Source organism: Engraulis encrasicolus, chromosome 11, assembly GCF_034702125.1.
Source record: "Engraulis encrasicolus isolate BLACKSEA-1 chromosome 11, IST_EnEncr_1.0, whole genome shotgun sequence".
NCBI classification, from domain to species: Eukaryota; Metazoa; Chordata; class Actinopteri; order Clupeiformes; family Engraulidae; genus Engraulis; species Engraulis encrasicolus.
The window spans coordinates 18,618,207-18,645,981 of record NC_085867.1 but is presented as its reverse complement, the minus strand read 5'-3'; the positions used below and the strand labels follow the sequence as shown (position 1 = coordinate 18,645,981).

The 27,775-nt window shown below is 43.6% G+C and overlaps 1 protein-coding gene across 4 annotated transcripts in view; it reads left to right on the top strand.

The window, feature by feature from the left end:
- rai14 (retinoic acid induced 14) overlaps positions 1-27,775 on the top strand; it is a 79,529-nt gene that overhangs the window by 10,061 nt on the left and 41,693 nt on the right. For all 4 annotated transcript variants that reach the window (XM_063210117.1, XM_063210118.1, XM_063210116.1 and 1 more), the window contains exons 3-7: positions 9,293-9,423; positions 20,666-20,754; positions 21,242-21,306; positions 25,874-25,931; positions 27,218-27,288. In XM_063210117.1, coding sequence (XP_063066187.1) covers positions 9,293-9,423; positions 20,666-20,754; positions 21,242-21,306; positions 25,874-25,931; positions 27,218-27,288 — 414 coding nt within the window. The remainder of the gene's footprint in view (positions 1-9,292; positions 9,424-20,665; positions 20,755-21,241; positions 21,307-25,873; positions 25,932-27,217; positions 27,289-27,775) is intronic.

Sequence of the window (27,775 nt, the reverse complement as noted above, 5' to 3'; positions counted from 1 at the left end):
ACTTGTGGGCACTGATTATTTGCTAGATCAACATAATGTCTACGGCCCCCACCACCAATAAGAGGGGACCCCCGACCTATTGCCTCGCCCTTGCCAGGCATGGATGGGGTGATGCAGTACAGTGCGGTCGGTGCACTGGTGTACGGATTATTTGCTAGATCAACATGCGTCTCCCAAGGGCCCTCTGATGGGGCCCCGTGGTGTGGTCAATGTTGGTATGCGAGATTGTAAAGCCTGCCCTGCACAAAAAGATGATTTACATTGGACAGTGTCAGTGTCCCATTGGCTCTGGAAAGCCTAATGTGCTGTGGTTTTGGCCAGTGAAAATGACCGCCATGTTGTCGAGATCTTCATCCATCCCTTCAACCACCCCCACCCTTAACATTCCATTGAAAAAAGGATTTTATGGAACAGGAGTCAACCATGTTTAGTGGTCTGCCTCGCAAAGACTTTCCATGTCTGCAGTGCAGTGCAGTGCAGTCTTCCCCTTCTTCCTGCCTCTCTCTCTCTCTCCTTTCTTATCGCTCGCTTGTCTGCTATGCTGTTGAGTGTTGAGGCCGACCCGGATCTGATAAGAGGGAGGTGTTTACATTGAGGAGTGGGTGTTGGTCATCTGCTGTGTGTGTGTGTGTGCATGTGCGTATGTGTATGCGTATGCGTGTGTGTATGTGTATGTGTGTGTGTGTGTCTGTGTGTGTCTCTGTGTGTCTGTGTGTGTGTGCGTGTGTGTGTGTGTGTGTGTGTGTGTGTGTGTGTGTGTGTGTGTGTGTGTGTGTGTGTGTGTGTGTGTGTGTGTGTGTGTGCGTGCATGCGTGTGTGTGTGTGTGTGTATGTGTGTGTGTGCATGTGCATGTGCATGTGCGTGTGTGTATGCGTATGCGTATGCGTATGCGTGTGTGTATGTGTGTGTGTGCCTGTGTGTGTGTGTGTATGTGTATGTGTGTGTGTGTTTGTATATGTGTGCATGTGCATGTGCGTGTGTGTATGCGTATGCGTGTGTGTATGTGTATGTGTGTGTGTGTGTCTGTGTGTGTCTCTGTGTGTCTGCGTATGCGTGTGTGTATGCGTGTGTGTGTGTGTGTGTGTGTGTGTGTGTCTGTGTGTGTGTGTGTGTGTGTGTGTGTGTCACAATGCCCTCCTACTGGCTTTCCACCTCCACCACAGCCAGCAGCAGTATTTATTCAGTCACACACAGAGCCCTCCAGATAATGTTAAATGTTTCCTGTTTTTGTGGGAGTTGTGTGCGTGTGTGTATGTGTGCGTTTGTTCATGCGTGCATTTGTTTGTGCGTGAGAGGTAGTGTATGCGTGTGTGTGTGTGCGCGCGTGTGTGTTTTTTTTGGGGGGGGGGGGGGGTGGGGGGGTGTTTGAGTGTTGGACGTGACACAACAGATCTCTTGTCTCGACAACTGTGGGTTTCACTGCTCCAGTGAGTTGATGCATGCATACTACTGGCAATCATTAAACCATTTTTTCCTCTCTAACCAGCAAAGCAAAACCGGAAAGTCTAACCGTTTTCTCTTCCTGTTCATGCCCCAGGGATGCTTGTGAACTTGATATCCTCACTGGCCAAACCTGTAAAGTTGGTGGCAGGTTTTCTCAACAGCTAAGGAATATGGATGACACTGTGCCATACCCTTTGCATGCTGTGCAATCAGTTTTTTGGAGCCACTTTAGGTGAACTCATTTGGGCAGGGAGGTGCCCGATGCTTGTTCCATCATGCAGCCATTTGTTCATCGCTCGTTTTGCAATTTACACATAAATGGCAAAATAACCCGGAGAAAATCCCCCGCAAATCCTAAACTGCCAGTGGCATTATCCGGTGTTTTGACACACAATCTGCCAAGCAAGCCTGTCAAAAAGTGCAGTCGTGTGCAGACTATGTGTGGAGTCTGACCCTCCGTGATTCAATTCATATATGACGTGTTGATGCATTTTAAGAGGTCAGCGCATAAGCATGGGATTAGTCGCTCCTCCATATTTTTTTTATGGAGTTCCAATCCCTGCGGTGCAGCAGCAGGGCAGCAGGATGTCAGCAGCCGACCCACACGCAGTCAGTCCAGAGGGAGGCCCCATCTCCAGCCTTCGCGGTGAATGTCCCAGTAGGACTGCAAACCATTTTTTTTTTCGCCCCAGCAATTTTCCTTGCAGCGTAACAATCGAAACGGCAAGAGTTGGCATGCTGCGGAAATGATGGGTTCTCACCCAAAAGCTTTCACAATTGAGTGTTGCTGACGCAGTGAAACCGATAGGGAGCACATCTCTTCATGGGCTGCCACGAACAACAAAAAAAGTATATTTATTATACCCGTAGTTTTTTTCCCTCGCCTTTTTTAAGTGGGGGGCAGAAAATCGAGAATGCCAGAGGCAATCAACCCAGGGGATGGTCAGTGTGCTCTGCATGTGTGATACAGGGCTGCCTGCAGGGCCGTTGACAGCTTTTGATGGGCCCGGGACAAAGTCATCTGAAAGGGCCCCCCCTACCCAATACATACAATGGGCCCTGGGCCCGGGACAACACCCCCCCCGCCCCTGTCGGCGGCCCTTGATACCTGAATGCAATCAATAGCTTGCCTTGCTGCTCCAAAACTGGGACATCCATTTACGAATACTAAAAACACACAATCAGCCCCTCAGCTGCTCTCCAGGGCCGTGGATCACTCACATGTAGCGATCACAGTGTTGTTGACATGCTGGCCCTGTGGTTTGTGGTTGTGCGTGAATGGTAAATTCTTCTCATGAAAGGGAAGCTTCCAGCACACACACACACACACACACAGACACGCGCACCCACACACACACAGTGTCATACTTCCGTTATATGGGGTCTTCTGTGTTGTCGAGCGTGAACATCCAAAAAGTAGTAAGACTTGTAAGGCCTTGTTAATGACACAAAATGCCCCATGAAACTGGAGCTTGTTTTTGGAGCAGTTGTAGAATAATCATACATGAGTGAGATGATCCTCTCCCAAATAAACCCTCTTGTTCTTTAAAACATCACCCCCATCGGATCACCCGAGGGTTAAGCAGAGCAAACACTAGTGGGACGGTGGGATCTGAATTTATTTTAATATTCGTGGTTTCCCACCACGTTGTGTGTTTTGAAACCCGACAGGGCCGCCAGCTAGGCTACACACCAACGCCAGGGTGGATGGGTGAGGGGCTGCTTTGCTTGTGGGGCCAATGGAGCTTTGGCTCACAGTAATTATACTCCCTCTTTTTTTAACTCTACTTAAGTTTCACGGAAGCTATCGCCCTGCATTATTCATAAGCTGACCAAAAACAATGCCAGGAGTAGTGACAGTTCACGGCTTTCACATAAGGTGCTGACCTTTCACTTCATAGTAAAGACGAGTAGTCACTTCCTCCTCCACCAGTGGGATATGTATAGCTAACTCTGATTGGTCACTAGGCAGGGGTCAAGCAGGAAGTTGACCTTCGTGTGAAGACACTAAGCCTTATTGAGTCTTTTTTTTGTGTCGTTCTGTGCAAAGCCAGTGCAAAGTTGAGCCAGTACAAGCAGTACTCAGTCATTGACAGCTTTTCTGGGTAAATATTTACTTATGGTGATAACTGCCACCCCATGCTCGCTTCTTTCTCTTCCTTATGTGTGGAGTCTTTGATGTTCTCTATTTTGCATTGCATACATAATCAAAATGAACCTAAAGGGCTTATGATGGGGCGTTAAAAGAAGATAAGTACGGCAAGAAATTTTAGTCCTTAATTACTGTGAATATGTAAATGTTCTATCTCCAAATCCCAACATTTTCAGTGGCTTGGAGCTTTCATCCTTACGTTGAACTCCTCAAATGTAAACATGCGTGTTATCTCTGGAAATACATGGTGTATATTTTTGTCTGCTGAAGCCAACATGACTGCCATGAGTTTCCTCAGTGCAGCTGTGTCAAGTGAGGCTGACTGTTCACAGAGGTCATCATATGACTTAATATTGTCTCTCTGATCTTATCGTCATTCTCTCATGACCCCATTCTCAGATCTGTCTGTTTCACAGTTTTTTTTTTTCCAACACCATTTCCCAACTCTGCCTCCAGGGTAGGATGTGAGTTCTCTGCTACAGCAGAGGTTCCCAAACTTTCCAATGGCAAGGCCCCCCATGTACCGATATATTCCAGCCAAGGCCTTACGTGGGTTATGTCACACTATTTTGCTGTGCTTCCCGTTTCACAACCATAGTCTAGGTCTGTTAGTCGGAGCCCACTGGGATATATAAAATAATGTGTAATAGTACAGTAGTTGTAATGTACAGGTATACAATAGATTATAATAGTGAGGCTCTTAACAAATGGGGACATTGCTGTCATTATTTTTGGGTTATTTTGGTGTGCATTACTGCCCTACAAAGCAAAAAGGCAGTAACTGTGCCCAGTCCCAAACTGAGTCAGTTGACTTTAAAATGATACTGCAATCCAGTATAAGTGTTTTTCAGGAGATTATTGGCATGTGGCAGTTGTTACTTTATATTACTACCTTTTTTGAAGATCAATTATTTTATTTAACTTTAGATTTCAATATATATGGCATTTAAGTCATAGTAACTCATTTTAAACAGCAATGCAGTTACTGCCTTTTTGCTTTGTAGGGCAGAGTAGTTATTTAATTTATTGAAATATTTAATATGTTTTTCTATGCTTTTCCTGCCAACCTGCCGCGGCCCCCCAGCATCTCCTCGTGGACCCCCGAGGGTCCCCGACCCCCACCGTACACCCCACACAGTATCAAATGTTTTTTTTTTTCATTGCTTTGTACTCTACAACCCAACCAGAGTCTTTTGGATCCTCACTGGACTGTGTGTTTGAGCTACTGGTCTGACTGACCGGATAATTGTAAAGCTCTTGATCTGTTAACCGACTGGGATACTCGTAGACGAGGCTTTACACCAGAGCAGGGGATAGACCCTAAAGGCTCACTGGCTCCACAAGAACACCAGGAAAAAAATCCTCTTGAGGCCCTGCCTTCTCTGTACTGCCGTACCAAACAAGAACGCAGTAGTTGCGTATCTGATTGAAATTGAGTTTAGACCGGAAATGGGCTTTATAATACCTCCTTTGTCTTGTATCAAACAATTTTGGTCCAACTTTGTACCGTTTCAGAGAAAAATCATGTTGAAAATGCAGTGACTACGAAAACGGATGTTTTATTTTTTGTTTTAAGAGGTGTCTTAAAAGCTAAAAGCCAACTATAGTTAATGCATTTATGAAAGATGTGGTTCAGAAACAGACTGTAATACCAAACAAGACCTCAGTAACTACATTTTTGTGGTGAAAAGACAAGGATTTTTGTGGTGAAAAGAAAGTTTTTTTTGTGTGCATAAATTTCCATCCTAAAAAAAGTATTACATGGAAGTGTCACCCCCACTTTACGTATAACACAGTTGTCTGGCTAGAAAGAAAACTTATAGAAGGCTTTTTGCTCAGTTTGCCAGGAAGCGTAGTTACTGTATTCTTGTTTTGTATGACAGTACAGCCTTGAGTTGATTTCTTGGCATCCTGTCCTTAAGGATAGTAGGCCAGGCCACTGAAAATAGCCCTAGCTTTTTCCAGGGTGTGCCCCCACCCCCCAAAAAAAATCCTACTCCCACCCCCACCTCCTTTGGCACACTCCAATTGCGGCACACTCCCAAAATGGTGACAGACTTTCATGGTGACCCTTTTTGTCGGATGACCTCTGTGGTCTGCTTTCAGCCCCGACCCTCGTGCATGCCAGCAAGCAGGGCCGCTGACAGCTTTGGCTAGGCCCTGGACAAGGTAAAATGGAAGGGCCCCCACCCATTAGGTACAATTATGTGGGCATTATGTGTATTTATGTAAGCTACTTGATACCTTATTTTCCCCCCAGGGATCAATAAAGTTACTCTACTCTTCTCTACAATGTAATAAGGTCTCTGGGCCCCCCTCTTCCTGGGCCTGGGGCAATTGACCCTTTTGTCCCCCCTTATTGGCTTCCCTGACAGCAAGAGGTAAACAATCTTCTCCCCCGGGCACGTGGCCATTAGGCTTGAGTAGACCTCTCCCTTATCTTACTGCAATTAAATCTGCCTGCCCGCTGGTGTGCAAGTATGTGTAGGTTACAAATATACACGCATACGTCAGCGTGTATGCATGTGTCGTGTGCATGCTACAGTAGGGCCTATGTACAAACTTCGCGATAGCGTGTGCTTCGCTGTATTCCACATTGTTTTTATGTGTTACAACAGGCCCTCACCGCAAGTTTAAACTCAAGTGCATCGTTGTGCAATGTTGAGACACCGCACTGCTGTGAGGCAATGGAAGAAGTAAATCTTAATCTTGTTTTTGTACTTGTTTATCTCTCGGCTTGTTTCAGCCTGTTGGGTCTCATCTCGGTGCCCTCTCTGTTTCCAAACACATCAGTATGCTCTACTGATACCCAGGTAGTGGCACAACCAGCGCCGCAAACAGGGCCGCTAACAGCCCAGGGCAAAATCATCTGAAAAGCCCCCCCCCCCTCAATACCGTCCACAATGTAGTGGGGAACCAATTCTGGCCCCTCCCATTACCTGGGCCCTGGAAACTGACCTGTTTGCCCCTCACTCAACCCCGGTTGGCGGTGGCGGCTTGTCTGGGCACACCCCACCCACCCCCTTCTGTGGTGAGCGAGCGACCCAAAGCCACTTTCGGTGTAAAGTGGTGCACATGATTGCCTTGGAAGTTGGTGTCACTGGGGAGTTGCGGTGGGTGCACCCTGAAAGACTCCTTGATCAACCCTGAGATGAAGTGCGTGTCGCCGGCCTGCTGCGCTGTTGCTGTTCCACGCCTAAACCTGCCCCTCCTGCCGCGAGAGCAGACCTGTCTTCCCCTTGTCTTCCCCTTACCCTCTGCTCCTCTACCTGTCTTCCCCTTACCCACTGCCACGTCTAGCCTGCCTCCCCTGCCGCGAGAGGAGACCTGTCTTCCCCTTACCCTCTGCTCCTCTACCTGTCTTCCCCTTACCCACTGCTCCTCTACCTGTCTTCCCCTTACCCTCTGCCGCGAGAGGAGACCTGTCTTCCCCTTACCCTCTGCTCCTCTACCTGTCTTCCCCGTACCCACTGCCACGTCTAGCCTGCCTCCCCTGCCGCGAGAGGAGACCTGTCTTCCCCTTACCCTCTGCTCCTCTACCTGTCTTCCCCTTACCCTCTGCTCCTCTACCTGTCTTCCCCTTACCCTCTGCTCCTCTACCTGTCTTCCCCTTACCCACTGCCACACATAGCCTGCCTCCCCTGCCCTTACCCACTCACTGCACCTCTGCCCAGAGCTGCTGACAGCGTTTGCCTGGGGCACAGGACAGGACAGGACAGAAATATCTCAAAGGGCCCCCCTCTCAATACATACAATTTAAAGTGAAAGTGAAGTGAAAGCCCACCTGGGAAACTCCAACTCCCATTGTCATTGTGACGCAGCACTCCACAGCACACAAGTGAACACTGCACACAACGAAATTGCATTTATGCCTCACCCGTGCAAGGGGGCAGCCCTCAGTGGCGCCCCATGGGGAGCAGTGCGGTGGGACGGTACCATGCTCAGGGTACCTCAGTCATGGAGGAGGATGGGGGAGAGCACTGGTTGATTACTCCCCACACCAACCTGGCGGGTCGGGAGTCGAACCGGCAACCTCTGGGATGCAAGTCTGACGCCCTAACCGCTCACCCATGACTACCCAATGTGATGCGGACCCAATTCTGCCCTCAAACCCCTCTGGGACGACCGGCCTGATTGCCCCCCTCCACTGACGGCATGACCTGCCCATGCCCCCTAGCCTTAGCGTACGCTTCTCTCCCTCACAACTTTACATGGACACTGAAACTTTTGATTGTGAGTAGCTTGGCAAGATGGAGGCCACCAGCAGCGACACCCATGATCACCTTGTAACCTTCGAAACCCATTATCTGGTCACAGCAATGTGAGGAGGTGGTGAATGTTATCAGGGTGGTTAAGAGTGGGAGGTTAAGAATGGCAAGTTCAAATAAGGACAAAATCGATGAAGGGTGGGGGTGAAATACACCTTTTTTCATGTCTTTGTGCTAGACATTGCCATTTTGACAGGTCCTTCTTTCATGCTCGTCGTCTGTGGCGGGCGAGGTGGCGAACCGAGCAGAGAAGCGAAAGCTGTTGAGGATGAATGAATTCTTGAGGCCTTGGCAGGCCGGCGAGGGGTTATTAATGTGGCTATTATTTGAGAAAATGACCCACAGCCGAGTAGAAAAACAAACTGTGGTCTGTTTGTTGATCTTGGTTCATTCTTGGAGCATGAGGTGTTGTGCCCTGCTCAAATAAACGCCACTCCCCCCTCTGTCTTCTCTCTCTCTCTCTCTCTTTCTCTCTCTCTCTCTCTCTCTCTCTCTCTCTCTCTCTCTCTCGCTCTCGCTCGCTCTCTCTCTCTCTCTCTCGCTCTCTGAAAACACAACAGTGACAACCTCTCCTTTTTAAGAGGTGGGTTACCTCCAGGGGTGTATGATGACATTCATCTTACTGCTTCACTTCTTGACGTAAGCGATGATCCCACAATCTTCCCTCACAAGCACATAAGATTGACCGCTGTTATCTCTCCAAACACAAACGACAGGTGAAAACCTGAGTCGCATATACCTGCCACACGACTTGAGGGAGTGGGCTTTTATTTTCGCTTCTCTTCAGCTACTGGCTGTCAATCTCATTCTGTGTCAGCGCATTATGAAATTCCTTTGGCACATATTACAAATTGTCTGAGTACTTGTAGGTAACCAAGGAATGTGTTGGAGCCTCGGCCTCAGAGCTCAGCCTCAAACCTCCTATCGCCTCAAAGTATGCCCATGGCGCCGGAGAGGCATTTGTCTTCACCAGATTGTTAGTGTGCTTATCTCCCCAAAGGGCGATTACCGTACAAGACTATAATTTGTGTGCGATTTCTAACGCAGGATAATGTAGAGCAAATGTTTGGCTGGGTGCTTATGCATTAATGTTCCTCCCACATTTTTCTACATTCTTTTTTTATTTCACTTCAGTTTGGACATTACATCTTGAACATTTCTGATGTCTTATTATTATTGTGAGTGTGTGTGTGTGTGTGTGTGTGTGTGTGTGTGTGTGTGTGTGTGTGTGTGTGTGTGTCTGTGTGTGTGTGTGTGTGTGTGTGTGTGTGTGTGTGTGTGTGTCTGTCTGTCTGTCTGTCTGTCTGTCTGTCTGTCTGTCTGTCTGTCTGTCTGTCTGTCTGTCTGTCTGTCTGTCTGTCTGTCTGTCTGTCTGTGTGTGTGTGTGTGTGTGTGTGTGTGTGTGTGTGTGTATCCCTCTCACCGCAGGCCCATGAATGGAGTAAGAATGACGAGCGTCTCCTCAGCGCGGTGGAGCATGGGGAGCCGGATAAGGTTGCGTCCCTCCTGGCCAAGAAAGGGGCCAGCGCAGTCAAGCTGGATGCTGAGGGCAAGTCGGCGTAAGTTGGCAGGGTCCTCTGTGTGTGTGTCTGCGTGTGTAATGTGGAAGAAAAAATGGAACTGACAGGTTTTTTTTATGAATGAGGAATGATGAATTGCAGAATTGGGTTATGCCGAGAGAGGAGAATATATAATTGCTTCGTGCACATATTACAGACAATGACATGGCAGCCATAGTAAAAAATATGTAGGAATTTCACAACACGGACATAGTATGACACATATAATGGTGGTCAGAAATTGGCGTTTTGGTCTATTTTGGTTAGCTTGTACTTGGCTCATGTTCTAAACTAGCCTGATCTTCTCGTTCTCTCAGACTAATTTCACTTATGCAGAGAGGGTCTGGAATTGTCAAATTGAGAAACGATTATGGGTGGGATGGATGAAATGCATTGACGTTTGAAATGTGCGTCTAATTTTACCCAATCGCTAATATTTGGCCGGGATGTAGAGAAACGATTGCTGGTGGCAAGGGTGACCTCCGTTTAAGTTCGTAATGAGTACAAAGCTGAGGCAAAACTATACGCATGGTAATGGGTCTATTTCTAATGTTAAAATGTTAAAGCATTAATACATCATCTGATAAATCATTGCTACTTTAAAGTCATGCAGCTTTAATATCTAAAACGGCCCACTTGTTCTCACCTGGTCCTACTCCCATCCAGATAGTCTTTGAAAACTCCACAACATCATCTTATCCATCTCATAATGGAGCTCATCGATAAGTAGACAATTTTCAGACTGTCTGCGCCCAGAGCACTTACTGAATCTGTTTGGAAAGGTCTGAAGGATTGCATTAATGCATAATGAACATTGGTTGGTTGGTTACTGGAGGCTACCTGAAGCAGAGCTACAGTAAAGTGAAATTGCTGTTAACACCAGATGATCTTTCACATCAGAAAGCACATGGGGTGTTGGGAAGTAATGTTGAATGTGGACCATGTCCAAAAACCAACAAGGTCCGCATCTGCGCCTACACTTAAAATATAATTTTTTCACACAAGCCTTGTGCGCGCCTCCTTTTTTCATTACCTCGAATGTGGAACATTTCCATGTGGAAAAAAAACGTAATATTGGTGTTGAACTTTCACATCCCTACCAAATCAATTACCCTGCAGCAAATAGATCATGAAGGTTACAGGGAGCAAGCTTCACCCAAACAGATTTTTCTTCTCTTTAGGGTGCTAATCAAATGATTATAAAACTGAAAAGTAAGAGAAGGTTGCACCATGCATGTGACTTTCTTTTAAGACCTTCTCTAACTTTTCCTGCAGCAAATAGAATATTTTTCTATAAAATAACAACTCTTAAACTTTTCCTTAAAATAATAACTTTTAGCAGATAGATTTGGTTCAGCATTTTTTTCATCATATTTCATGCGTCTGAATTCTCATCAGTTTTTTCTGTGCTAAAGCTTGTTAGAGGAACTGAAACGTGTCGCAGCTTGTCATATTGTTGCAAGGCTTATTTGCTTGAATTGCTCGATAAATGGCTTCATTGTTCCCGTTTATGCCAACACACCATTCCACGAAGCCATTATGCTACACAAAATTCAATTAAGATTGGCCAGTTTAACTGGCATAATAGCGAGGCATTTTGACCAGGCTACCGGGCCACCAGTGGCCATTTTGTACTGCAGACAACACATTTACATGAGGAGGAACAAAGCACAAAGGAACACAATGCACAAAGGAAGTACAGGAAATGGGTTAATAAAGCAAAAACATGACATAAGAAATGGCCATTAGGGTTGTAGCCCCTTAACGCGCGCCGCACCTCCAGTGGCACACTGTAATAGACATTGAAATGTAACTACCATAGCACTACAATACTATGACACAACACAGGCCCTTTAGTAATGCACCACGACTTGGTCATTACCATACTGGTAACAATGAATTTATAAAGCCGCGCCTTAAGGGGTTAATGACATTGAATGATTGAAATACAAATCCTTTCAAAACATTTGTCGGATCAAGTTTGGTGTGTAGGTGGGTGCTTAGCCAATATCAGAGAATACTATCATTGGAAAATACTGCATACATTTTCTGTTATGATATGACTGCCGCCTCCCAAAAACCCCACCCCATGCCCCTAACTGCACACACTGAACTGTTTGTAAGCTTTACAGTTGCAAAACATGTATTTATCTTTTCATGGGTACTCAATTTGGCAAGGTATATGTGCATTGTTAAGTGCAGGGTGAAACCCTGACGAAATATGCCTTTGTAAAATGTTATGAATAAAACCGCATCGTAGTTAAGAAAGAATTAGAAAGGAAATATTGACATATAAAAAAATTAGACGCAGTTGTACAGAAGGAAGTTACTTGACTTTGCTTCTCTTCAGCAACATTTACACTAAACAACAGAATAATTTCTGCATCTGTAAGTCTGCAAGTCCATGCTGTATAGACTTTTTACTGCGCCGGAGTCATGTGACAGTGTGGCAGAGCACCCACCACCTCCACGCAGGGCTGGATTGGCCATCTGGCATAGCGGGTATTTCTCTGTGGGCCCCACACCCTCGTGGACCCCTAGGCCCACTCGTGAATCAGTTTTGCACCGCTAATTATGGGGGGGCCCTGTTAGCCAAAAGTGCCCAGGCCCTATTTCTCCCCCAGTCCACCCACTCCACCAACTCCATGCCAGCGACATGCACTACATCACAGTGTTTAAATAGTCCTCTAACCACCTGTCATGAGTCATTCCTCCAAAGCTGCTTACTTGGACGGAGGCAAATTTCAGTTTGCATGTGGGCTGAACCGGTGGCCGTTTGTCACACCAAGACAAGACGCGTTCACACAGACACGCAAATGAGCAGCGTGAAGAGTGAAATATGCACGGATAATGTGTGCTCCATACTTTTTGCTCTGTAAGGCGGCAGCGGTTGGATCGGAAACCGTGATGTCGTGCATTCATTCATTTTATGCTTGCACATTCAGTATCCTTGGTGACAGGCCGCAGTAACGCTCTGGTCAGAGTCATCTCTCCGTTCCGCTCTCTGCCCCCTACTCTCTCTTGTCATTACGTCTTGTCTTTTGTCTCTCTCTCTCTCTCTCTCTCTCTCTCTCTCTCTCTCTCTCTCTCTCTCTCTCTCTCTCTCTCTCTCTCTCTATCTATCTATCTATCTATCTATCTATCTATCTATCTCTCTCTCTCTCTCTCTCTCTCTCTCTCTCTATCTATCTCTCTCTCTCTCCCTCTCTCTTCCTTTCAGTGTGCCTGTGTCTATCAATCTTTCTGTCTGTCTTTCTGTCTGTTTCTCTGTCATGCTCTCTCTCTCTCTCTCTCTCTGACTTCCCCTCTCGTGCTGCCATAAATGAAGCGGCCGAGGCTGTCACAGTGAAAGGGAACACCACTGACCTCGATGAGTTCCCAGCCAGCCAGCCCAGCACACTGCTGCACGAGATTGACTCCGAATGGCGAGAGAGAAAGAAAGAGAGAGAGAGAGAATGTGTGAGAGAGAGTGTATGTGAGAGAGGGGCTCTCAACATGACCACACAATCCTCTCTTTATCTCTGTGAGAGAGAAACACTCCTTTGTTTTGGACCTCTTAATCGCCCCAAATGGATGCACAACATGCAGCCCTACCGGGTACCATATGCCAGTATGGGATTGTGTGTTGGTGTGGGTGTGTGTGTGGGGGTGTTGGTGGGTGTGTGTGTTTCTGATTGAATGTGTGTGTGTGGGTGTAAACTTGTGGCGAGAGGGTACCATTCTGCCTCTCTTGCGCTGCGCTTCAGTGTTTTCCTATCCCTGGCATCACCATGGAGATATCTAATTTGCAAATATCGGCAGGATCAGATGCAAGACCTTCCTCCACTCCTTGCCCCCCATTCCGACGCCAATCACATGCTCCAGTGGCCATGTCATCTACCTTGAAAAGGTCTTTGATTGGCGTCCTTATCAATGCTAATTACTAAACAAGCACAATGGTGTGTTTGACATATGCGTAACGGCAATGTGTCTACAGATGAAGTGTCACAACTGGGAAGTGCTTGTGTGTGAAGTGAAGCATAGCATTGTCTCCCTGGCTCTTTTTCTGAATGACCTGATCTGATGTAATTGACCGTGCCAGTTTATTACGCGCAATTATTTGTCACCCTTGCTGTTTTATATATGAAGTTCCTCTTTGTACACCCTTTGTACAAAATGAGAGTGAAGTAGAAGGAACCTAGCTGTCAACTAAAATCAATGTCCATTTTTTTGTCGTCTGGTGAAGCAAAACGCATGTCGAGTTCTTGAGTTGATGAGATTGTGCACATCCTAGACGAAGGTGTAGGACAAAGGGCTGATTCAGGTTTTCGAGTGAGAATTCTGCACATTTGTTATGCTTTGTTTAATTCTGTGGCAGAATTGTGTTTCGACCATTATTCCATTACGTTTTGACTATTATTCCCTGGCAGAATTACGTTTCAACCATTGGGTTCTTCTATCTGGTCTGTGGTCCTGAACCCAGGGAGAGAGGGGGAGGGGGCAGACATGGGTGCTAATTACATTGTATGTACAGTATTGGGTCGATTGGGATGGCGACTTTGTCCCGGGCCTGCACACTACATAGCTGTCAAGTGCCTTGAGGGTGTTGCAAATGTTGCATACGGTACGTGCCGTCTCTCTCGCTCTCCCAGTGTTGCCCATCTCAAAGGCCTGCAAGAATTTTATACAATCAGTTCCTCTCCACCCAGTCAAAATCGAAGCAAAAAGGTCTTCACACTGTCGGTCATGTTCAGTTTTCAGAGTGCTGGCCCGGAGCCTTTGCTAGGACGTCATAAGCATTGCAAATGGTCCATCTCTCCTCAATAGCCACATTGCCGATGTCAAAGGTCTTGTGATAAACACAGGCATGCTGGCCAGATCGTGTTGATCCTGTCTGTTCCTGCTGACCCACCCCGCCCCGACCCCAGTGTGGGTCATCTCTTCTCCATCTAGCCGCATCATCATCTGCATACAGATGCATATTTCAATGCACTCACGGCCTGTCCCAAACACCATCCTTTTCAGACCCATCAGTCCATCTGTCAGGTGTGGTGATGTACACGGCGTCGGTTCGCATTACAAATGATTTGTTTTGTTTTTGTTGTCATTGTGTTTGTCGTCAGATCTCTCTCTCTCTCTCTCTCTCTCTAAGTGTTGTGATGAATGGCTTCATTGTGATGAATGATGACTTGTGTTTGCTGGCTGTATGGACTTGTGCACACACGCACACACACACACACACACACACACACACACACACACACACACACACACACACACACACACACACACACGCACACACACACACATTTAGTCATAATTGGTGTTTTTCAGAGGAAAATGTGAACCGAGGAAAAACCTGTCGGTCTTCAGTCTTCAGTCTCAATGCTGAGAATGTAAAATGATTAGATTAACATTATCTGTCAAACAACTGCGTCTAGCCCAAATTGCTTGCTCGACTTCATCACAAATGATCTTTGAATGGTTTGCTTGAAAGTGTCTTGTCTTTGCTGAGGACCACTCAATCACACAGCGGTAGAACTAGAAACAACATTATTTACAAGAAAGAGTGGAAGTGTTTTTTTTGTTCCAATTTCTGAGCTGTCATCATGATCCACACCAAAACATACAATTGGTAGAAAGTCAGCAAACAGGCCAGCAAAGCCAACTATTCGACTAATATTCCACCCACACTTTGGTGTTTGTGTTCTAGCTGTAAGACTCCCAACAGCCCGTCCGCATTATTATTATTCGCACCGTCATGTGCTTCAAAAATAATAGACTATTGTTGTCACAATCAATAACAACTCAGAGGGGCTTAATTCTCTCGTTTCAGGCAGTCAAAACGGTATTTTGTGAATAGCATATAGTAGCACTTAGGGCCGCTCACAGCTTTGGTCTGTCACGGGACAAAGTCATCTGAGGCCCCCACCCCCCAAACAAATACATGCAAGGTATTGAGAACACAAATCTGCTCCCCCCCCCCTCCCTGGGCCTTGGACAACTTGCCACTTTGTCCCCCGTCCGTCGGCCTCCTGGGTAGCGGACCGCTGAATGCTCGCTACCAGGGTGCCGATGGTTATCTCATAGACAGCAAGAGGCTGTTGCAGAGATGATTTGCCATCTTTCCCTCTAGATTGACTTGGCCCAAAAGAACGAGGCAACCTTCAAAAAACACAGACGTTATGGCTCTTTGCAGCGTGTTCTCTGAAGCATTTTGCCAACAAAAGATAACATAATGCCATCTTTTTGAAGAAAAATCACACAAGCATATTTTCAAATCACGTTCCACCCTTGTCCTTTAGAGATATTAGATTGAAGAGGACAATAAATCGTGATAAAATCGGGAGAGTGGAGAACGAGAGGACTTGAGGATAATGAGATAGCAAACAGCTGTTCTTTGTTCCTTTCCTTGTCTCACACCACACATTTATTACCGCTTATCAGTAGAAGATGCTCTCTCCGCACGAGCACAAGGATACAAAGTACATACATACATAGCTCTGTATAACTATTTAAAAGCGACTGAGGCTCTGAAGTGCACTCTTGAAAAGCTGCAATTATGGATCTAATATCGCTGCCTTTTGTCTCGCTCAATGTGACATAACCATAGGGAATGTATGATCAGCGTGTTCTTTGCTATTTATGACTTGCCATGGGATGTGGCATTTAGATTTCCCAAATTAGAACCAAAGCCCATGCTGCAAAAGGCACCGGACCGCAGATATACTATACTTCGAACACACACTTCGAAATGACTGTATAACTCCTTTGCCGTTTCAACCTTCCGTTCATGTGTTGAAGCAGTGTGTCAACCACATCATCTTAAAAAGCAACATACAGTACATGCCTTAATTTTTGCTGCTGCTCAAAGGGTACCGACACACTCAGATCCTCTTGCTGATGCCAGAGACAAAAAAACAAATTATTTATCAAAATACCATGTTTCAGCATTTGGCCTATGACTGTGGTCTCCAAATATTTTTCTCCAAGGGCCAAATTATGTAGAGCAAGTGAGGCTGCGGGCCAAACCAACGACTCAACCCAGTGAGAGACAAGTTACAGTGTTTCCCATACATTGAGGAAACTATGGCGGCCCGCCATAGTTTAAATTTGGCCGCCATAGTTTACGAAAATGTAAAAAAAAAAAAAAAAATTTTTTTTTTTTTTTTTTTTTTTTAACGATATCCGTTTTTGTTAAAAACGATTTGAATTACGATTTTGAATTTCCTTCGCATTTCCTCCTGGAGTAAATACATCCTATAGACTCTGTATTGGTTAGATAAGTAGTCCCACGGTAACACAGAATGAGGGGAAAGCATTAGGAAGTGACCGTAAGGGTATTACAGTTGATTCATGTGTGCACACGTGTAACATCGGACATGTGCGCAACGATGCGTTATGACACGCAGATATGCGAGGATCTTCGTCCAAATCGCTAGTCGCATGCATCATCGCTAACTGCGTTTACATCGCGTGCCGCGTAGGGAAATGTTAGGCCTAGTTGTTGACATGTATGGAATTCACTTCAATGTGTGCTGTTTCTTGCTTCAGTTGTGGACAAAACGATTGACCAAACTCACAATAGAAAGCCTTTGCTGTGCTACTGTCCCAGAGAGCTGAAAAAAAAAACCTTCATAGAAGAAGTCACACTTAACAGGGGTGTTAACCAATCCAATGAGTTCTCTCATTGCTCTCTCTCTCTCTCTGTCTCTCTCTCTCTCTCTCTCTCATAGTAGCCTACTATTTACCCATAACAAATGGTGAATTTCTGAGCCCTTTTTAATTTGTAGCCTATACCACTGAAGGCATGATAATGCTTCATCATATTTTAGAAATAGGGCCTCTGTGCCTTTTATATACCAAATGTTTATCATTTTGAAATTGTTTCAGTTGTTTATGACTTGTGTATGACTGAAATTATCTCTGCATACTATCAGTGCTGCATTGCTTTGTAAAGATAGGCTATTCAACACACTTTAAAAATACACTGAAAAGATACGGCCATAGGCGATAGTAGCCTACTGAAAACATTTTGTTCATAATAATGGTGATTAATAAATGGTGGTCTTAAATTTTCATACTGACATCCTTGAATTTGACTTGGTAGATCACGGCAGACCATCAACTTCAAAAGTAGATCTTGGTTAAAAAAAGGTTGGGCACCCCTGCTATAGACAGAACCACAAGTGCTTGAAAGACAGGGATCAAAAGCCTAGTCAAGTTGTTGTAGTTTACTTGGGTTTGGGAGCAATATAAAAAACCTTAAGAGAAGGGACAGGGGATGAGTTTACTAACACTCCCTAGGCTTTGTTTTACAGTTGTAATTTAATGAGTTTGGTGACAGACCTTCATTGACACAGCAGAGGAGACATCGGGCTGCATATAGAAATTAATGTGTAATGAATGTGAATATAGACATAAATGTGTAATATGTTGTTCAGCCCTTTTAATGGGAGGAATTTGGAAAAAAACTGGCCCTGTGACCAGCACCCCTCATGTAGAATGTGTACGCCTACAGATATGTGTGGGGGAAAAGGCATAGCCTACCCTCGAAGACCCTTTTTGTCTATGCGTTAACAATTTCACAGTGCTCTTAAATTCTTATCTCTGCTCCTATTTTGTTTTATTATTGTTTCCCAGACCCCTGCATGAGGGACGAATGAAACTGTGTTGTAAACAGAAATTATTCACTGTACTGCATTTTTTGACAATGACAATGTACTACTATTATACAAGTCATGGGTAAAATCTTATGTAGCCTTATTTCTCAAAATATAAATGGCTGAAATATAGGCCCAGGCCTACAGTTTCTCCATGCGCCAATGTCATACTGTAGTCATTGTTTTGCCGTTTTGCATTTACGCTGCAAGAATACCCCCCCCCCCCCAAAAAAAAAGGCCCGTGTGAGAAGACACACCCCCCCCCCCCGGACAAAATAAACCCCGGCTGCCCCCATAGTTTCCAAAATTTCTGTGGGAAACACTGAGTTAGATGTCTGGACAGAGAACAGATTTTTTCTTTTCCATTCTCCCTTCTTGTCAATGTCTGTTATGAGACTGTAAGCGCAAAATGTAACTCTCTGTGAATGCTTTGGAGAGACATGACTCGCTGAAGTTTTAGTGATTGAAAATCTTACACACATTTACGTTTTCATTTGTTCTAACCTCATGGCGAACCAAATGTTTGCCATGCCCAGTCTGATTTTGGCCCACAGTGTAATCACTGATTCTTGAGAAAGCGGCTAAAACATGTCTCTGCAATAAGCTGCCAATTCTGTTGAAAATAAACTATATTTTTATGAACAAAATGAATCCAGGTAAAGACACAGGGGTCTGTTACATAAATGTACAGTCGTTTGAAATATTTAAGTGTAATTTTATTACTTTTCATGGCTATAAAACCTGCCACACCCTGTAAAAACAGCTGTCCCAAGGACAGACATCATCATTTCAATTGACTTAAAATGTAAAAAATCACTGATATTATTGAATAATATCACCATGATGTGAAAGTCCATATTGAAGTGGTTCTGCAGATATGCACATAGTGCGTGTAAAGCAATATTTACTACTATTTTCTGATTGCTCAAAGTGTGTCTAGCATATTAGTCACCACCATCAGATTTTTAAAAAAAAGACAGAAAATCAGGTATGCGCAAGGTCATTGTCATTACTTAGGACCCCTTTTCAAACCTTTAGATCTACTGAGTACTTCACCATCACTGAAGCTCCTGTAAGTTTACTAATTTCTCCTCAGTTTGATAACTTGTTTGGACACTGGTACTGTCCCAACCATAAACTGTCAACAACCATCGGGGTTTTAATAGTATTATTGTTACATTAATGTTAATTATATATACTTTTTCAGAAGCGTCATGAAGCCCCTAAGAAACAGAGCGAAAACGAAGTGGCTAATGTGAGCAAAAAATGCACAATATGTAAAAGAGTGTTTTTTTGTCTCACACCGTCAGATGTCACCCACCGTCAGATTTTGTTCCGCTCATCATCTTGTTCCATATTTTACTAAATTGTGCTGGTTAATGAAACATTACCAGACATGTTAGTAATAATTGTGACCCAAACTTATACTCCAGCCTCCACTGAGGTGCATTTGGAGGGTTTTTTGTCACAAAACCTGACGGTGGTGACATCTGATGTAGTTCACAAAAAAACATGTGTTTTACATGTTTTTGACAATTTTTAAGAATATGCTTCCAATAAGTATCTACAATTATGTTGAATTGTAAAAGTAATTCACTTAAATACAGTAAACTTATTTTTTTACTTCTAATTCTGTCTGACGCTGGTGACAAAACCAAGAAAGAGCCCATTTTATGAAAAATGTAAAACATGGGGAGCTTGGCCAATACATTCACTGCACAGCCAAGACGTTCATCTATGATAATACACCTCTATATTTTGGATTTGAACGACTTAAAACCTGTTTATGCCACATTTTCAATAATCTAGGCCTACTTCCTAGAGTATCTAACAAATGAAGAAAAAACACATGCACAAACATACTGTGCACACACAAAAATTAAGTGTTTATGCTAGATGTCATTGACTTGAGAGGGCTATTTATTTTGCTAAATGTAGGTAATAATTAGGTCACTTTCACCACCTTCAGATTACTGTCACCACCGTCAGTTCTTAAGTCACCACCGTAAGAAGGAGTTTTTGACATTTTAAATGTATGTGCTTACAAAATTTTCCTTTGTAGTTGTTGAATTATCAAAGTAATAGCAAATTTAAGCCTACACGAATATTTGTGAAATTACAAAAAAATGTTTGATCTATTTAGCCATTAAGTAAACATTGTCTGACAGCACATATTTTTAAATTAGAACACATGAAGCAGTATTAAAATAGAATGAAAGTGAATTTTCAACATTTAAAGGCGTATGTGTGAACCAAAAAACACACACAACCACTTAAAAACTCAAGATACATATGCAACCAAATCAATACACTTTTTATTGCTTTTAATTGTGTCTGACGGTGTTGACAAAAAACAAGGTATGATCGGAGAAAAACCTGATTTCTGAAAAAATGGAAAATGGGGAGATTGGCCTTGTGCATTTCTGAAAAGCCAAGACCTTTGTCTACGAGGATATACCATATTATTTTGTAATTCACTTCGTTTTTTTCTGTCAAGATTACAACCTGTTTTAGCCACTTTCTCAAGAATCAGTGTAATACCATAACAGTGTGTATCTCTGCCCCTCTGAGAGCCTTGTTTCTTGTGTCCCCTTTTTCAGTTTGCACGTGGCCGCCATGAAGGGTCAGGCTGAGTGCCTGGCTGTGATTCTGGCCCATGGAGCTGATGTGGCGGTAATTGATGCTTCAGGTCAGTCAGCAGCCCATCTCTCTCTCTCTCTCTCTCTCTCTCTCTCTCTCTCTCTCTCTCTCTCTCTCTCTCTCTCTCTCTCTCTCTCTCTCTCTCTCTCTCTCTCTCTCTCTCTCTCTCTCTCTCTGTCTCTCTCTCTGTCTGTGTCTGTCTCTCTCTCTCTCTCTCTCTCTCTTGATCCTCTTTCTCTCTGTTTTCTGTACTCTTTCTTTCACTTGCTTGCTGTCTTTTCTTTGTATGTTTGTTTTTGCCTGTTTTGCATCTCTTTCCTTCACTTTTTAAATGTACCCATCATCAACCACAACAACAAAAAAGTACATAAAATTGAAGTTATCGAAGAATGTCTTTTGGTTGAAAGTTGAGTTGGGATTTCACTGGGATGTCTCTCTCTCTCTCTCTCTCTCTCTCTCTCTCTCTCTCTCTCTCTCTCTCTCTCTCTCTCTCTCTCTCTCTCTCTCTCTCTCTCTCTCTCTCTCTCCTCCTCTAGGTTCCACTGCTTTACACCTAGCTGCCAAAAACAATCACCAAGACTGTGCCAAAAAATTGATTCAGGTATTTCAAGATTTCACTTGCCTCTGCTGCTATGTGCAGTACTATGTGACTTCGGAATAGTGGGGAAAAATAAAACATGCATTGCATTCAAAAAATCCCTGCATCTACCTTTCAATGTTCTGCTCGGGGAAGTTTCAGTCAAATTCAGAGATGAAAGGGAAACTGGAAATGGAGATTACATGTCAGAGCTGTAAAAAAAAAAACGTTTCACGGCTTCAGGGGTTATGCTAATCGACCTAAATCAGTTACCAAGGAGGTGCGACTTTATGTGTGCGACTTGATTTGTAGCCCAGAGTGGAATTAGCGCTCGCATCACGCATCGAGCCAAAGATGTGTGGTTCGACTGGCTACACGGTCTTGTAGGCAAATGAGTTTGATTAGCATGTCATGCGTATAGCCGCTTAGCGGTCACGGATTCATTTTCACAATTGAAGTTACAAACACTCATCTTATCTGCAAATTGATTCTACTCAGCTCAGCTCTTTCAAACTCAACTCGGCACTTTAACTGAAGGGACATTAAAAGCAATATTATGGTTAAAAGCTAATTTTGTTAACTGCACAACCATGTCTATGCTCGTTGTTACGGTTGTGATAATTGTTATGGTCAGATGGGCATTAACATGAAAACGAAGGCCTTTAGAAGATGACTTTAAAAATTCCACTGGTGTCGCTGTTAAGGGAGATTCATGACTGTGACCGACACCAACAATCTGTCAGCAGTCCTCTCGTGATCTTGCAGCAGCTTGTGTCTGCCCTTGTGGTCAGAGCTGCTGAATACCACCTCTTTGACTCACTGTCTGATGACCAATAGAGGAACAGCACCGTCTTTGTGTTTTATATTAGATATTTTATTGCATATTTGACTTTTCTCTACCCATAATTGATTACGATGATTCGAGGATGTGCTTTTGTAATGTCATGAGCCAGCTAACACACCAAACAGACTTCAGGCACCGTTGCAGTGTTGTAAACCCACATTTTTATTACATGTGAGTATGACTGGGACTTGTACAAAAGTCATTGAAAGAACAAGAGAAAGATAGCATACAATTTGTAGATTGTTCCTCCTCAACCAAAATAATATTTTGTGAAGGGTAGCATCAGCACAGGCTTTATCACAATGCATTGCAGATGCTATTTATCCACATTATTTGTTCATGTATTTATTTTGCTTTATTTTGTTTGTGTATGAATACACATTCATGTATGCAAAGCCGATAGTATTCAGGCTTGGTGCCTGATTTCAGGCTTGACAAAGTTTGTTTTAAAGAATAAAATATAGTCATTAGTAGGATGCATCAAACGCCCCAATTTTTGAAAACGCTGCTGTGCTTTTGCAGTATTTGTTCCTTTCTACTAACATAACTTCCTTGTGAAATCTTTGCAAGTTTGATCACTGTTAAAGGGTGGCAAAATAGACTTGACATTTTGGCAGTGAATGGTTTTTTTTGTGTTTTTTTTTTAGCAAAATGGGTGAAATTTGTGTTTTTGGACCACTTTCCACTTCCACTTTCAAATGGCCATTCCACGATCCCAGATTTGAAACCCCTCGTGCACGTTTTGTGCAGCCTTCCTTTAGCAAGGTTTTATCCCCCATCCGGTAATCCTTTAGCTATGTTCGAAAAAGCATCGTATTGGGGTCCTGCTTCTCCTGGGGAAGTAGAAAGGCTTCCAATACTAGTTTTAATCAAAATAGCCTCAAAAGACACTTGGCACTAATTTGTGGAAGAAAAAAAGGCCATTCACTGCCATTCAAAATTAGAAGCTTATGGTTCAAAAGTTTTAATCTTCAAGGGGCATTGATGCACCCTTGTCATTAGTTTTTTTTCTTATTTCCAAAATGTTTGTTTCATTGTCTGGATTTTCTTCTACTATCAGGCCTGTGTATGTACTGTATATTAGACACAAACAATGTTCATTTTGTGTATAAGTCAAGTCAAGTCAAGTCAAGTAGGTTTTATTGTCAATTTCTTTACATGCACTGGTCATACAAAGAATTTGAAATTACATTTCTTGCTTTCCCATACAGACATAGACTAATCTAGGTAAGGACATAGACAGTATAGACATAGACAGTACTTATACATGGACTTAAGACAGTATGGACATAGACAGTGCTCATACAGACATTTAAAGTGCAAGACTGGACAACAGAAGACTTGTAGAGGACATACATTAAGAGGTAATTGTTGTGCTTTTGTGCTTTTCCTAAAAAGTCCTTTATAGCGTTCTGACATAGTAATAGTAGCATTTTGAAGAAAAATAAATATTAAAAAGGTCTGTCAAGTACACCAGCAGTAGTAAGTGCATACATCTGTAGATGACCTAGTTTTGCTGCAAGTCTTTATGAGTGATGTAGATGAGTATTATCGGCAAGGACTGAAGGTCCTGCCTGCACTGTATGTGGAGATAAGATTGAGCATCTCAGGCTAATGATCTCTAGGGTCTTTCCATGTAGAACAGAGGGGGTTTTCAGATATTTTCTGTATTTCCCTTGTTTGTAGGTGGGGGCTTATCAGCATATTCTGGGCCCTACTGTATATGCAACAAGCTCCAATAGACCTCACCACCCATAAAACTACATCTATCTGACTTTGTGTGCACCCCCCATACTTGGGCCCTGGTGACCCAATCCTACTTAACCCCCTTAGTATGACACCCGTGTTTTGTAGGTATGCCACCCAACATACAGAAAAGTCTGATAGGAAAGCCAATTACATACCTCTTTGAAATACCAGGATTAATTATAATTTCAGTTTGGCTAGTTAATAAAAACCCAAACTTGGTTCATGCAATTTTCCAATTAAATTGGCGGCAGGCGGCATCGTTATGTGATTTGCGGGCATGTTCACTGCGGATTGCAACAGCTTAGCGCAAACCACTTTTCCTGTCCGGGCCTCCACTACTGGGCCACTGGGAACGTGCCTCCGCTACCAGGCCACTGCGGCCGCCTCACGCTCAGTCATATCCACTGGCCCCAGTTGTCAGGTTTAATACAGCCTCCCTGCCTCCATTCTCTCTGATCACGCCTGTCAAATTAATGTCCTGTGCCGACGCATGCATGAACACTGGCTTGACATGCTGTTTAACAACCATGGCGGGGACATGCCAGCCCCCTACCACCCCCCTCCCCCCAGAAAGGGTTAGAAGCAGTGTGTTAATGTATTGATTTAAACCCTAGAGGATTGATGTGCGTGTGTGTGTGTGCGCATGATCGTCATATATGCTTGCCCTGCCTAGCTATGGAATGGAATTTTCTGGTTAATATAGAAAAGTGTATTACACTGTGAAATTGTACAACTGTTATTACATTGCACACATGGGTTGAACATTATTGATCATTTTCTTACATTGTTTGCAGCAGGGCAATTTTCCGGCAGTAATGACAGTGTTGTGACATTCCTCTGGATGTGTGAGGCAGGGATGTCAAAGCCAGACTTGGTGGCCAAATGTGGCCCACAAGGTCATTTCAAATGTGCATTACAGTTGGCCCACAGACATGATTAGTATGAAATAATTCCACCTTGAATCATGAGTGGGCCCAGGCCAGTGTAAAAACACACAGGGTCACTGTCAGATTTGGCCAGGCACTAATCTGAAAAGCCCCAATACATAGAATGTAATGAGAACCAAATTCTGCCTCCCCGTCTCCTGGGCCCATCACAACCGGACCCCTTGTCCTCTCCTGCCGACTGAGTGTTCGTGAAGACATATGAAGAGTTCAGATGCAAAACCCCCTAACTCCATTTCTGAAGACCTGCACTTCTATATTTTTAGAGAACCCTGTTGTTGGTTTGGTTTACATTCATGTACTTGATAATACATATTAATAGTTATATTACATAAATAAAATAAAAAATATGCAATTTTGATAGCTTTGTAATACAAATTACTTAAGATTATTTTCTGAAAAGGCACTTAGGGGGTTTTGCATCTGAACTATTCATATTGAGCACGGCGAGTGGCGCGACTTGGTTCCAGATTGTGGTTTTGGCCCATAGTGTATATGAGTCCGTCACCCCTGATGTGAGGGGATAAGTGATGTAAGTGCATGACTAGTAGGTGATGACTTTTTGACAGCCCCATATTTCAGGAAATCCCTTGGCATTGAGGGATTGGAGGGTTTTGATCTTTCAGTTGAGACCATTCGATTTAAAAAGTTCTGCTGAACGAAACACAGCTTTGGTCAGAGAGGTCAAACTTTCTTGGTGGTCTGATTCCATAACATGGAAAAAAACACGAAGTGTGTGTGCACTTTAATACTCTGGATGCTGTTAGATAATTTTATTACGGTACTGGATACAGAATCACGTGAAATTAAAAACTATGTACATATGTGTCCGTACACCATATACCTGTCTTACTGTGGTTTCTTTTCTCAAGCTCACAAACATCTTTCTTGACCAAAAAAAAGCAATTGTCTTCATCATGAAGACCACCGTTTGGTTGAAATGCTGGGAGCTTCAATGCATAAAACAAAGTAAGGGAGTTATACAGTGTACGGATGTATCATTTTTCTTTGCCGTAAGCTACAGCATGCACTTTCTCTCTCTTCCCCCCTCCAGAGTAAGAGTGCACTAGACGCCTGTGATGGCTCAGGGAAAACCGCACTGCACCAAGCAGGTAAGATAAATAGGTGCACTTGTTAAGCGAGTGCATGTGTGTGCCCATGCTTATATTGGTTTCTTAATTGGTATTCAGTTACAGTATCTCATTTTGTGTGTGCACGTGTGTGTGTGTGTGCATGCAAATATGTGTGCTCATGCCTATGTTGTTCTGTTAAGTGCCTTTCACTTACAAAATTGTGTCAATGCACAGTTACCATTTCATTCCTGCTGGAGTTGGACAACTTTGTTACCTGTGAGCATGTTATTTATTAAGTCCATTGCTATATGAATGGCTATCATTCATGTTTATAATTTTCACTGTTCAAATTCTTCATTCAATTTCAAAAGAATCCACAAGAACCTGGTCTGCTTCAGACTCAATGAAATTGAATGAAATGATTAAATAAATTTGGCTCACCTGGTTCTTTTTTTACATTTATTTCAAAGTGTTGTAATTACTTTTTTATGTCTTGTGGATGATTGGGCAAATACAGACTGCCACTTAAGGTTAGACCTGTGTCCCAGAAGAACCTTTCCATGTCTTTGTACTGTGGCTGCTGAGTCACTTTTAATTGCTTTTGGGACTGCCTTGGGCATTAAAAGAAGCTGTCATAATGCAAAACTTGAAGCTTCGTTTTTGTTTTGCTTTCTAAAAAAGGACTACTACTTCCTTTGGTTGAAAAGGTCAGTTACAGTACATGATTAACACCTAGTATCTATATGATGAGCATCACAGGAGATCGGAGAGGGAGGGAGAGAGGGGGAGGGAGAGAGAGGGTTAGGGAGAGGGGGAGAGAGAGGAGGAGAGAGAGAGGGACAAATGAAAAGAGACTACTGGAAAGAAAGCCAGAGAGAAATAGATATTGACAGATATGAATGAGGAGTTATGTGGGTTATACTAACCAGAGATGTCAAAAGAGAAGACACAATGAAAGCCACTCTGTCTCCCTGTCTCCATCCTCTTTGTTTGTGCGAAAACAAAGTCTTACTGAGTGGCTATGTGAATACAAAAATCTTATTGAGTGGCTATGTGAATACAAAATCTTATTGAGTGCCATGCGAATACAAAATCTTATTGAGGGCCATTATCAGTCACTGCTGAGTAATTTTCTTGGGTTGATCATTATCGGTCGTGTGTGCCACATGTAATACGTGTCAAGCAATTTTGAAATTTAATAATGATTGTTTGATCGTTTCATGGTTCTCAGAGTGTAGAGTGCAGTGTGACTCGAATTTTATCAGCTTAATATTGTGCCTGTCTGTCGGTCTGTCTGTCTGTCTCTCTTTCTCTCTTTTTCACAGCCATGTGTGGAAACACTGCCATTGTCCAGCTGTTGTGTGAGCACAGAAGTCCAGTGAACATTCAAGATGCGGTAAGTTCTTTTCACTCTTGTGGAGCTGTGTTCTATTTGCACACAGTACAGAACATGTTCTACTGTGTCAAGTCATAAACACAGACAAACACACAAAATGCATGTACACACACACACACACACACACACAGACACACACACAGACACACACACACACAGACACACACACACAGACACACACACACAGACACACACACAGACACACACACACAGACACACACACACAGACACACACACACAGACACACACACACACACACACACACACACACAGACACAGACACAGACACAGACATACACAGACATACACAGACACACACAGACACACACACAGACAGACACACACAGACACACACAGACACACACACGGTTCTGAAGCCTTGTTAGTAATGCCCTAAAAAATAGAGTGTATATTAGTCTTTTTTCTCAGTGAAATTTGGTATTGAGTTATGTGTTTGAGATATTGAACTGAGTAAGAGTACGTATGA